This window comes from Cervus elaphus, chromosome 15, assembly GCF_910594005.1.
Source record: "Cervus elaphus chromosome 15, mCerEla1.1, whole genome shotgun sequence".
In the NCBI taxonomy this organism is placed as follows: Eukaryota; Metazoa; Chordata; class Mammalia; order Artiodactyla; family Cervidae; genus Cervus; species Cervus elaphus.
Window position 1 is genome coordinate 24418277 of NC_057829.1, and position 13636 is coordinate 24431912.

Consider the following 13636-nt stretch of genomic DNA (forward strand, 5'->3'; position numbering starts at 1 on the left):
GCCATAGAACCTAAGACCTCTTGCCACCCTCACAAAAAGCCTGGGTTTTCCTGAACTCCAGGATCTCATGTGAGTTTTGCAAACTATGAGAATCATTCATTTGACTATTATTTTTAAAATAATAAAGCAACTTAGTAACAACCTCACATAGTAAGAGAATAAAATAACTCATTGGTTTTATTCCTAAGCATCCAAAAAATAAACATATCTGTTAAAAGGAAAAATACCTGTTTAGGAGCATGAATGCAGTTCAACAAAGATGAAAAATGTACTCCTTGTGGGATTTTTAAATTGTCAAGAATAGGAAATATTTCAAATTTGTAAGATTAGTTAATGTATTTATGGAAAATATGTTCATTATATAGTATTAGGGAGAATAGTTTGAAATTGCTGATATTATACCACTTTTAATCCTGAAAAAATGGCAATTTCATATGGTTCAAACTAATAGGTAGATAGCTGGAAGTTTTAAGTATTAACTTAAAAAAAAACTCCCAAAATGTAGAAAATAGTCATAATACTTTTAAACTAAATTAGGTTTCAAATTAGAAGTGAACATCTTTTACTTTAATTGGTTTGAGTTATCTGATGAAAAATGAATACACTTAACTGGAGATTCATATTTTTTTTTCTGCCCTGAAAGAGCTGCTGTAGATTTATTTTGTTTACCCAGTCTAAGATGTGTCTGAGAAGAAAGATTTAAAATTGGTTCTGAGAAATTAAAACCAAGAAATATTTGGTTTCTGTGTTTCCGAAGTGCCAATTCTACGCAAATTCGGGCAGTGATATATATAAAACAATAACTAGAAGACATGAGTGATGTGATTTAATAGCTTGAGATTATATCTCATGAGTCCTGAATTCAATTATTCTGCCTATGACTAGGGGCAGATACAAATCAGCCTGGTGCTCCCAAATTCACTTCAGGGGCATCCTAGTATCATCTGCATGGAACCTACCCAAATCATAAAATCATGGTTAACTAGAGTCACAAGTTTAACCAAAGGTCTCACCCTCACCCCAGGCACCTGGCTCTGGATTCCTCAAAGATACAGTAGTGCAGGAACAAATGACAGCCTCCATGTCATTCATGTTTTCTTCCATTCTTTGGGTACTCAAGGAGCCCCTGCCATGAGACAGGCACTCACTATTATATGTACTGTTGACATCGTGGAAAGCAAGACAAACAAGAATTCTGCTCTTTGGATGCTAACATGCTTAGAGATATTCAATCATTAAATCAATAAACAAACAAGCAAGAGTAATACTGGAGGCCTTCCCTGGCGGTCCAGTGACTAAGACACTGTGATCCCAATGCAGGGGGCCCAGGTTCTGATCCCTGGTCAGGGAACTAGATCCCACGTGCCACAGCTAAGACCTGGTGCAGCCAAATAAATAAAAATAAATATTTTTAAAGTTTTTTAAAAAAGGAATAATACTGGATAGCAAGAAATGCTCTGTAGAGAATTACAATAGGGAGTTACTTTAGATGAAATGCCTGGGAAGGCTGTTTTACGGAGGTGACATTTCAGCTTGATAGAACAGGGTGGGAGAGGGAATGACAGGAATCCAGGATAAGTTCTAGATTTAAGTTAACTTGGTGCACTCAAAGCATGGTCTGAAACCTATGCCAATTTGCAAGCTGTCATCTCTCCACCTTGAGACAGCTATGGAAATTGAAAGTAACCAATAAGAAATTTCTATAGCATTTGACAGAGTAATTTTATGTCTATCAAACATAATCTTGCATGCTTTTAATATTTCACTTTTCTAGTAATTCATTTTTATTTTACAAGAAGAACAGGTTGAAAAATACCAATTTTTAAAATTTGGTTTTCACCATAGCTAATGTGAGAAACACCAGTTTAACTACTTAACCAAGTGGATGAATAGTAGTGACCGTTCCTAAAATGGGAAAGAGCAGGGTAGGAGTATATTCTCTGGGGAACAGAAATCAAGTGGGTATTGCTTGGACCAAGCTACATTTGAAGCGCCCATGAGGTACCCACGCCATGACACAGAATAAATTGGTGGGTTTATGACTTTCATGATATAGAGTAGATCATTGGGTATATGAGTTCTGGAGAGAGATCAGACTGAGAGACATGGATTTGGAGTCATCAGCATACAGAAGGCAGGTGAAGCTGTGAGACTGGATGAGACAATCTAGGACAGAGAAGGAAGAGCTAGCAACGGAAACTGATATGGAACAGCTAGAGAAAGGGAAGGAAGACCAATACAGTGTCATGGAAATCAACAACAACAGAGAAATGTTTTAAAAAGGAGAAAGTAAGGACTCCTTTGGTAGTCCAGAGGTTAAGACTTCTTGTTCCCAATGCAGGGGGCTGGGTTCGATCCCTGGTCAAGGAACTAGCTCCCATATACCACAACGAAGATCAAAGATCCTGCCTGCTGCAACTAATACCTGGCATAGCCAAATAAATAAATAATTTTTTTTTAATGGAGAAAGTAGCCATCTGTGTTAATGCTGCTCAGAAGTCAGGTAAGGCAAGAACAGATAAGTGACAACTGGATTTGGCAAATAAGAAGACCCTGACAGCAGCAATCTCAGCAGAACTGTGAGAACACAAACTTAACTGGAGTGCGCTAGTGAAAGAAAAGGTGACAAGGGAATGAGGCTATAAGAGAGAAAATTATCTCAAATAGTTTTGTTGTGAGGGCTGCAGAGACACTGTGAAGGCAAGCATGGGGTCAATGGAGATTTATGAAGACAAGTTTTCTGATGGCAAAACCCAGTAGAGACAGGAAGTTGGTGATGAAGGCAAGTACTAAAATGCAATTCAGAATAATTTTGCCAAAACACCACATAGACAGTTCTATATATCAAGATGGACACTTTTAGTAGCTATGGAATTACATTCCATCTTCATTCCATTCCCTACAAGGTTCTACTGGGACTCCATGATGAAGGTGAGGAATCAGAACATTTTGGGATTGCAGTAGAGACCCAAATCCCTTTAGTACTCCATGGTGAGGAAGTGGAAATAGAAGATGCCTGGTTTATGGAGGTTCCATGATATGAACCTAACATTTGAATCTTAAAAAGTTTCATCCTCAAATTATACTGATGAACACGTTCTTCCTCACCCATAGAAACTGACATTAAAACATGTTTGCCATTTTGACAGGAGTACAAAATTTCAAGCTTTGAGCAGAGGCTGATGAATGAAATAGAGTTTCGCTTGGAACGCACCCCTGTTGATGAATCAGACGATGAAATCCAACATGATGAGATCCCCACGGGCAAGTGTATAGCTCCCATCTTTGACAAAAGACTCAAGCACTTCCGGGTCACCGAAGGCTCTCCAGTGACATTCACCTGCAAAATTGTTGGGATACCTGTCCCAAAGGTAGGGGAAGATGAACAGCCAGTCAATCAACCAACAGTGCAAATCTATAGACTCAGTGCCCTCAAGAAAGCCTTATCAGACTCTAGTGAAATATCTATACAGAGAATAAAAATCAATACCAGAAAATTAACAAAGGCCAGATAATCTGACTACAAAGATACAATCAGGAATAGAATCATTAAATAGGCAGAAAACAAATCAGATTATTTATGGGCATGTTAAAATTTTTGTAAAAGTTGAAAATAAATTTTGTTAGTCATGATCCTCTCTTTGGGGCTATTGATCCTCTCAACCATCAAATTCACCAATCTGATACTTTTCTTTCTATTTAACATCTACTGAATATCCACAGCCAACCTGTTGTACAAAGCAAGCTATATTTGTATCATTACTATTAGGTTGGTAAATGCAGAAAATGTCATATTGTTACCACTGGCTGCTGAAAAGTCTTATGAGTCACCAGATTTTCTGGCAGTCAGCTGAGAGAGGATTTACACCCAGTATGTCTACAGCAGGGAATCTCTTCACTCTGCTTTCACAAACATTAACATGGCTTTAGCATGTATGGTTTGGTAACCAGGAAATGCAGAGAAGGTCAACTGCTACTGTACTTTAACTCACCTGTCTTTCAGAGATTCCCCTTGATATATGCAGAACTTAACATGAAAACTATGTAGACTTAAGTTTTAGTCAGATAAGGAATTCAGCAAGTGAATCCTGGCCTCATTCCACTTGATATAACACAATATACTAGCCTTTCAAGTAAGGTCAGCTATTCTAGGCCCTGAGATCTGGAACTTCTAGCAGGAAAAGTTTCAAGCTATCCCAGTTTTCATTATTTTGCCTCTGAAGACCCGCCTGGCCCTTAGGGTGGTTTTTTAATTATAAAGTACAATAAAAATAATCAAAAGCTTTCTCTCCATCCTAAATTATTTGTAATTTTTTTCTTAAATATTCTGTATGTACAAGTGGAAGAGCATCTTAAACTGTTATTATAATGCGTCTGATAATTTTTCTCTGTTTTGTAAAGGATGGGTTACTAGTTGTAGAGATGGCAATCCACCCAGGCCTTATCCTACTCCTTATATCATGATCCTCTAAAGATGTACAGAACTGTGCATATTCTCCTTGTCTATTTTTCATTTCAGGTTTACTGGTTCAAAGACGGGAAGCAGATTTCAAAGAGAAATGAGCACTTCAAGATGAAGCGAGAAGGAGACGGGACATGTTCTCTGCACATTGACTCCACCACCAGTGACGACGACGGCAACTATACCATCATGGCCGCCAACCCCCAGGTGGAGACGCAGGGCTCCACGCTGTGCCGCATTCTGAGGAAGGAGCAGTTGATATCATTGTGAATAAACCTTGAGAAGTGCAAGTTACTAAGGGTTGCTGAGGAAAATGAATGAGGAGCATTGAGACTGTGTGTAACCAGAACACAGGATCACAATTTACAAGACTAGTCAGCCGTTGATGGGTCACTCCACTCTTCAGCCTTTGTCAAAGGACATTAGTACTATCTATTCACTAACTATATGCCTCAGACCTCTAGAGTAAATCTTGTGTTTATCAACTCATTGACTCTCTTGAAGAGTCAATAAATTATTCTATCAAAGAATGATTTGCTATTTTTAGTTCTTTAGAGAATAAGCAAATTACTTGTGAATAGCCCTCACTCATAAATTTTTTTCTTCTCTTTTTGATAAAAGATGGAAAGTCATAATATTTCACTTTCCTTTTCTGAAGAGATCAGGACTTAAAATCCCCCTTAAAAACATGGCAAAATATGTGTAAATATAGCTGATTCACATTGTTGTATAGCACAAAGTAACACAACATTGTAAAGCAATTATACTCCAATAAATAAATAAATAAGTGTAAAACTGAAAAAAAATATGGCAGAATAAATATTTCCAACTACTATGAGAATAGGAGGTACAGAACTATAATTTCTACTCTTACCAACTCCTATAAAAATGTTAATTTTGAAGATAATCTCTATTGAGGAAAGCATAAAAATACTTGACCATGATCTCTGCATGTGCCTGCAAATAATATTAAGTGCATAAGAACTCAATTTTTTTTACATTTGTGTCTGTTCATTTTCAGCTTAAAAATGAAGGTCATCACAATATTCTTAAAAATCTTTCCCCTGAAATATTAACAGCAGTTTAAAGAGTTACATTGTTTTTACTCCCTCTCCAAAAAACTCATAATAGTCAAAAGCTAATAACAGTTTGGTCCATAAAAATGTATATATATATTGAAAAAGTAGGGAGTTCTTTTTATTTTAATCTCCTTCATTTTCTGTTTCTCAGGGGAGAATCAGTTGTTCTGGCCACTTGATGGTACAAGGTTTGCCCATCCGAAGTCGACTAACAGCTGCTGGTCAGTCTCACAGGTAAAAACAGTGAGAACCTCCCTTCTCCAGCTCCTCCCAAGCATCCACCTGCTGCAATGAGCACTGAAGTATTGGGCCTATAAACTGTCACCTAAAGTGTAGTTCTCCACCTGAAATATTGGCACCACTTGGGAGCTTGTTGCAAATGCAGAATACCAAGCCCCACCCAGACCTATTGATCAGAATGTACATTTTACTAAGATCTGCAGGTGATTCACAAGTGTATTAAATTTGAGAAGTATTGGTTCACAGCACATTTTTAATGTTCAAAATTTGTAACCATCAGTAGCACCTGTGCATATAATATATAAATCAGACTGAACTAAGTTAACTTTTCTTTAAAAAACAGAAACTGTTAATGAGTATATGTATACTAATAAAAGATTTTTGTTGTTGTTATTATCTCCAACATAACAATTGTCTCCAACATAGCAACTAACTTTCCTCCTCCTCTGACTTTATTAATGTTAAGAAGAGAGAAAAAAAAAAAGAGAGAGCCTGGCTTTCTCTTGAGTCGTATGGTGCCACAAAGTCTTAGCAAAGCATTTCATAGTTGCTGACATGCATGAATTAAATTAGACTTACCAAAGGAACAAAAATAGTGACCTACGTTTCAGATACAGTATTTCACTACCGTTACAACTATACCTTCTTCTTCAGTTTTTTTTTTCCCCCTTCTTCAAGAACAGCTGTTACTGTTGGTCAGTCTTAATCAGTTCAGGTTCATGATCATCTTTAATGGTCTGGCAGAATTTACAAGCCAGGTTACATTTTATTACTCAGAGACACAGGGACTGCAGCTGCCTCGTTCTGAGTAATAAACAGGACTTCTCTTTTGGCTCTCATTGGAGGTTCAGATTGAATACTGATTTATTTGTTTATTTTGAAACTTTTGAACAACTGGTCAAACCCAAGGCAAGGGGAGCTGAGTCACTTAACCCAGAAACCCAGAATGACTTCACAGAGAAAAAAGCTAAAGCCTGCTTACTTAATTACAGATCTCACATGATAATCCTACAGTGGATGAGATACTTAATACTTTCTTTTTTCACATCAGCTCCATACCATTACTTATTCTTTCTTTATGGTCCAGCAACCCCTACCCCCATCCCCCAAAGAAATCTTTCTCCAAGCCCTATAGCCATGACTAAATGCCTACACTGTCATATATTTATGAATTGGTTTCTACTATTTAACGCTTGAACACGCCTGCTGTTTCAGAGGAAGGTCCCGAGTGCAAGAAAGAGACAAAGAGCCCCTACAGGAACGCTTTTTCCGACCACATTTCCTGCAGGCTCCTGGGGATATGGTGGCTCACGAGGGGCGCCTCTGTCGGCTGGACTGTAAGGTAGCCTGTAGCACCACCTGTTCATATTTTGTATTTATTTGTTTGTATGCACCTATTTTTGTTTGTATGTGTTTTATAGTTGGTTTTGGGGTGTTTTGGTTTTGGTTTTGGTGAATGGGGACTGAGGAACAAAGAGAGAAAGAGATCACTTTTTTCCACCCATAAGGTTCTTTTGGAGCATTTAATACCAGATCAAAGTATTTCATAACACCTTTTAAGTGATTATATCTTAATAAAAACTACACTGATATCATATCAAGTTTACTCTATGTTTGTAAAAGACAACCAAAGAGGTGATGTAGTTCAGACATCTTCCATATGGTACCTGAAAAGTCTTTATTGCCATAAAGACATAAGGATGATTTTTACATCCTTGAAATGAACTGCTATGAGGTACAGCCTTTGAAAAAATTATAGTCACTGGCTCCAAAGCAGTTTATGAAAACAGAATCTGGTTTCTAATACTAGCCTACATCCATCACCTTTAACTAGTCTATAATATATTCTAACTCTTCCACCAGAAACTGGGTTCAGTTGAATGGCATGGATAGTTCTCAATATGAACAGAAACTTAAGTTCTCCTTCTGCCCCAACACTGCAGAATGCTATGGCGATTAAGATGCAAATTAGTAAAGGTTTAAGGTTAAGTATTTATAGAATCCACTCCTCTAGGTGGATCTTGTCCTCAAATTAGTTACCTAAATAATATTTGGGATGGACTGTTAATTTCTTCCACCCTAAATCCTAAAAGAAACCCATCCTGGGTCCACTCCCTAAAGATTCCGATTTAATGTAGTAAATGGGCATCAGGATTTCAAATATTCCATGTGGTTATGACACACAGCCAGCTTTGAGAACAGTGGTTTGATGTCTGCCGCTATCTTGGCTACCTCTTGGTCGTTAGGTATGTAAGCAATATATTCTCTCTGAAACTGACACTATAGGCCTATTTTATCTATCTATTTAGCTTTTTAATTCTTATTCATTTTAATCTAGTATAAAATCACTACCTGAACTGGGGTCCAAATACTATACAGTTTAAATTCACACACCCATCCATCCAGATCCCTCTTGTCCTGACGCCCCTGTGGAGAGGTTTCTCACCACTGACATTCCCTCGCTATCTATGTGATGCCAGATCAGGATGAAGAAGTCAGCCACCAAATAAATCTGCTTGTCATCAGTCTGTCATGTGCCTCAGCTGTCCTCTTGTTTATTAGGTGAGTGGCTTACCGCCCCCGGAGCTGACGTGGCTGCTCAATGGCCAGCCTGTCCTCCCCGACGCCTCCCACAAGATGCTGGTCAGGGAGACCGGAGTCCACTCTCTGCTCATTGACCCGCTCACTCAACGTGATGCAGGGACCTACACCTGCGTCGCTACCAACAAAACTGGGCAGAATTCCTTTAGCTTGGAGCTCACTGTAGTAGGTAAGGTTTGCTGCTGGGACCCCTAAACATGACTCCCTCCAAAGCTACTGCCCAAATATGCAGAGCCTCTGATGTAATTCCTTCGTCCTTTGCCCCACCGAGCCTCATCTCAGTTTCCTCTTCTCTGTAGTAAGGGCCATGTTTCCTACATTGCTCTCGAAAACATATTAGTAAGCCAAAATCAAAATGTGGTGCCTTGTGTATATCATGCTTGCAATAAATGATAGTCATTGTAATAATTAATCAATCACTTAATTACTAATTGACTATCACTAAATTCAGGTCACTTGCCCTACAGTTCATCACTCCAGGGTCTCCCCCTACCCCAAGCTTCTATGCCTTTGCATTAATGGTCCCTTTACATGGAATGCCCTTCTTTGCCTAGCAACCTCCTACTCATTCTCTAAGACTTATTTCAGATGCTACCACAAAGGCACAGCGGACCCAGCAGGCACATCCTCCTCTATGCCCAGAGCACTCAGTAAAGGAGAGACTTTCAGCACTCGTGGCTTCTGTGTAACTGTTTTCTCTTTGCCTCCCTGAAGAGACTATGAGCCACTGAGGCCATAGAAGCTTGTTCTTCTGTGCATCTCTGATGTCTGACTCAGTGCCTGGAACATGGAAGGCATTCAATCAATAACTAAACAAATGAACCCTTACCTTACAAGATGATGTCAACAAACACTAATGCCTACAGTCATCATGCCCTGGGAGGTGTCAGCCCCTTGGGGTGTTAGCCCAGCTAGAATTAGCTTTCAGAATGAATGAATTCTCCCGCTGAACTTTCTCCTGCTAGCTCCCTTGCATGGCCCCTGAAAGAAATCAGGATGGCATCAGAATGTTAACCTTCTCTCTAGGCTAGTAGCTGTTTCCTCTATATTATCTTATTTTTTTCCACTCTTAATCCCCTCTCCCAACAGAGTAGCAAAAGCTCATTCTGCGAGGATACACTGATTGCAGCTTTTACTTTTTTCCCACTGTTTTGCTAAAGTATGGCCTCTGGAACCCTGAGATAGGAGATGTCTTTGTCTTAATTGATTCTACTGGGAAAAAAAAAATACCTCCTTAGGAAACATAATTTGTGGTGTGTCTTTAAAAAAAAAATAGTATACGTCTTTCAATTTTTATGGAGCAATAAAATTTCTCAAGGTAAAAAATTCAGGGAAAATCAATATACCTTCTACAAAATAACCTCCTCTAAAAAAGAAAACAAAATATATTTAGTACATAAAATATATCATTTTTCAGCATTTACTACTGAGCAATAAAAGAAACTCGCTTAATTCCACACCTACCATTTGCATCCCACATGTGTTACCTAAATCCTTGAGTGTTGTCTCTCAAAAGATAGGCAGAAAAAATAAAATAAAAATTTAAAATTTTTTAAAAAGGCAGAGGCAGTTTTCTCATTTCTTTTTAAAATCATTTTTGGAGCTTTTATCAAGGCAGTGATCTTCACTAAGAAGCTTGAGAAGTGTTATAAAGAGGTAAGGTGGGTGGATGCTCACTCAGATTCCAGAACTGTCCTGAATTTGAGGCATGGAGCCCAAGGCACTTACTATTCAAACTAGCATGGCTCTTTTCTCATTCAGCCAAGGAAGTAAAGAAAGCACCTGTAATCCTGGAGAAACTGCAGAACAGTGGTGTTCCAGAAGGCCACCCCGTGAGACTGGAGTGCCGGGTGATAGGCATGCCTCCACCCGTGTTCTACTGGAAGAAAGACAATGAGACCATCCCTTTCACCAGAGAGAGGATCAGGTACAGCCTCCACACTTGGTCAAGTTCAGCAAAGCTCATCAGGTCACCCAAATAAGTCTTCAGCCTTTTGAATCTGGCTCCTTTCACTTGGCATAATGCATTTGCTTTATCCATGTAACTGTGCTTATCAAGAATTTATTCCTTTTTGTTGCTGAGGGTTAGTCCATTGCATAATGTCCCACCATTTAAAAACATTATTATTATTATTATTATTATTATTTTGCACCACATGGCATGCAGGATCTTAGTTCTCTGACCAGGGATTAAACCCATGCCCCCTGCAGTGAACATGCGGAGTCTTAATCACTGGACCACAAGGGAAGTCTCTAAAACCTTAATTTTTATGCTTAAAAAGGTTTGAGGGATTTATAAAGATCTTCCATGTTTTTGTCATGTGTCTTTTTGTCATGTATCATGTCATGAGTCATATTAGTACCCAGACAAAATCTTTTGACTGTAAAAAGCTAAAATAAAATAAGGCAAAAAAAAAAGCAAAACAAAACATTACGGCAATGCTCCTTTTCCATCTGTCACTACATGCCTGTTTTTAAAGTACATTTAAGGCACCTAAATGGGTGCCTTGTTTAACTTTCCCTGAGGTGAAGTGAAGTGAAAGTTGTTCAGTCGTGTCTGACACTTTACGGCCCCATGGACTGTAACTTGCCAGGCTCTTCTGTCCATGGAATTCTCCTGGCCAGGATACTGGAGTGGGTAGCCTTTCCCTTCTCCAGGGATCTTCCCAACCCAGGGATCGAACCCAGGTCTCCCGCATTGCAGGCAGATTCTTTACCATCTGAACCACTAGGGAAGCCCCAATTTGCCCTAACCATCCTTAATTCTTTGCCATTTTGTTTTTATGCCACAAGGGCAGCTTGTGCACAGAAACTGCCACTGAGAAATTATTATTACCGAGAATTATTTCTTCACAGGAAACTAAATTTGTCCTAAAGGATATTGGCTTTTACAGAATCTTGGCATCTAAAAAGTCTAAATATAAAAAGGTCAGGATTTTCCTCTGATAAAACATAAGCAAGAACAGAGAATATACTTGAGTTAACACTTCAGTGTAAATTAACAAAACATGTTAAACCCAGCCTGAAATTCTGGTATAATTATGCAGGATTGCACTACGCAGTCAAGATTAAGAACTACAGATTAGAGAAACCAGAAGGAAAGGACATGCAGATTTACTCCTGAATTGAGCTGAGTTAAATGCTGCACATGCCCAGTTGGTTATATTAAGAAACACTCCCTCCACCCTAAAGACTACACACAAAACTATTAGAACTAATGAACCATATATTTTAAATGTATAACCAACAAGGTCCTACTATATAGCACAAGAAATTCTGCTCAATGTTATGTGGCAGCTTGGATAGGAGGCAAGTTTGGAGGGGCTGAGTCCCTTTGTCGTTCACCTGAAACTATCACAGAGTTGTCTGTTAACTGGCTCTGGTGGTGATTTAGTCACTAAGTTGTGTCTGACTCTTGCGACCCCACAGACTGTAGCCTGCCAGGCTCCTCTGTCCATGGGATTTTCCAGGCAAGAGTACTGGAGTGGGTTGCCATTTTCTTCTCCAGGGGATCTTCCCAACTCAGGTATCAAGCCTGGGTCAACTCAGCCACCAGGGAAGCCCCAATACAAAATATAAAGCTTAAAAAAAAATCCTCCCCCTGCAAAAGAACTGATGAACGTATTCAGCAAAGCAGCAGGATACAGAACTAACACACAGAAATATGTTGCATTTCTTTACACTAACAAAGAAATATCACAAAGAGAAAGTTTTTTTAAAAATCCCTTTTAAAATCACATCAAGATAAAATACTGAGGAATAAACCTGACCAAGGAAGTCAAGGACTTATATGCTCAGAACATTGATAAAGGAAATTGAAGACGCTTCAAAGAAATGGAAAGGTATCCCATGCTTTTGGATATCCTTGAGTGGTTCTGGCACAAAAACAGATATACATGGATCAGTGGAACAGAATAGAGAACCCAGAAACCCACACACCTAGAGTAAATTAATCTTTGACAAAGGAGGCAAGAATATACAATGGAGAAAAGACAGTCTTTTCAGCAAGTGTTGGGAAAGCTGGACAGCTGAATGTAAACCAATGAAGTTAGAATACCCTCTCACACCATACACAAAAATAAATTTGAAATGAATTAAAGATTTAAATATAAAACATGACACCATAAAACTCCCATAAGAGAACATAGGCTAAGCATTCTCTGACATAAATCATAGCAATGTTTTCTTAGGTCAGTCTCCCAGGGCAACAGAAATAAGAGCAAATAAAAACAAATAGGACCTAATCAAACTTATAAGCTTTTGCACAGCAAAGGAAGTTATAAACAGAATGAAAAGACAATCCACAGAATGAGAGAAAATATTTGCAAACAGCGTAACCAATAAAGGCTTAATTTCCAAAATATGCAAGCAGCTTATACAGCTCAATATCAAAACAACTGAACCAAAAACCAGGCAGAAGACCTAAATGAACATTTCTCCAAAAAACATATCCAAATAGCGATCAGTCACATGAAAAGATGTTCAACATTGCTAAGTATGAAAGAAATGCAAATCAAAACTACAGTGAGGTACCTACACCTATCACCTCACACCAGTCAGAATGGCCATCATCAAAAAGTCTACAAATAATAGGGACTTTCTGGTGGTCTAGTGGTTAAGACTCTGTGTTTCCACTGCACGGGGGCACAGGTTTGATTCCAGGTCAGGGAAGCTCTGCATGCCACAAGGTACCCAGCCAAAGAAAGTCTACAAATTATAAATGCTAGAGAGGGTGTGGAGAAAAGGGAACCCTCCTATGCTGTTGGTGGCAATGTAAATTGGTGCAGCCACTATGGAGAAACCACTAGGGAGGACAGTAGGGAGATGCCTTTAAACATCAAAAGCAGACTTACCATATGATCCAGCAATCCCACTCCTGGGCATATATCCAGAAAAGACGAAAACTAATTTGAAGCACTGTAGCACTACCTACAAAAACCAAGATGTGGAAGCAACTTAAGTGTCCATATATATATAGATAGATATATAGATACATACATACATATACATACAGTGGAATATTACTCAGACATAAAAAGAATGAAATAATGCCATTTGAAGTAACATGGATGGGCCTAGAGATTACCATACTAGATGAAGTAAGTCAAACAAAGAAATGTTATATGATATTACTTACATGTGGAATCTAAGAAAAAATTATATGTGAACTTATTTACAAAATAGGAAAAGATCCACAGACATAGGAAAAAACTTATGGTTACTGAAGGGAAAAGGGTGAGGGGAGGGATAAACT

General features: G+C 38.6%; 1 protein-coding gene across 3 annotated transcripts in view; it reads left to right on the forward strand.

The window, feature by feature from the left end:
- MYPN (myopalladin) overlaps window positions 1–13636 on the forward strand; it is a 99439-nt gene that overhangs the window by 81154 nt on the left and 4649 nt on the right. For all 3 annotated transcript variants that reach the window (XM_043926263.1, XM_043926262.1, XM_043926261.1), the window contains 6 exons: window positions 3150–3371; window positions 4520–4669; window positions 5693–5775; window positions 6997–7123; window positions 8344–8551; window positions 10144–10309. In XM_043926263.1, the coding sequence (XP_043782198.1) occupies window positions 3150–3371; window positions 4520–4669; window positions 5693–5775; window positions 6997–7123; window positions 8344–8551; window positions 10144–10309 (956 nt within the window). The remainder of the gene's footprint in view (window positions 1–3149; window positions 3372–4519; window positions 4670–5692; window positions 5776–6996; window positions 7124–8343; window positions 8552–10143; window positions 10310–13636) is intronic.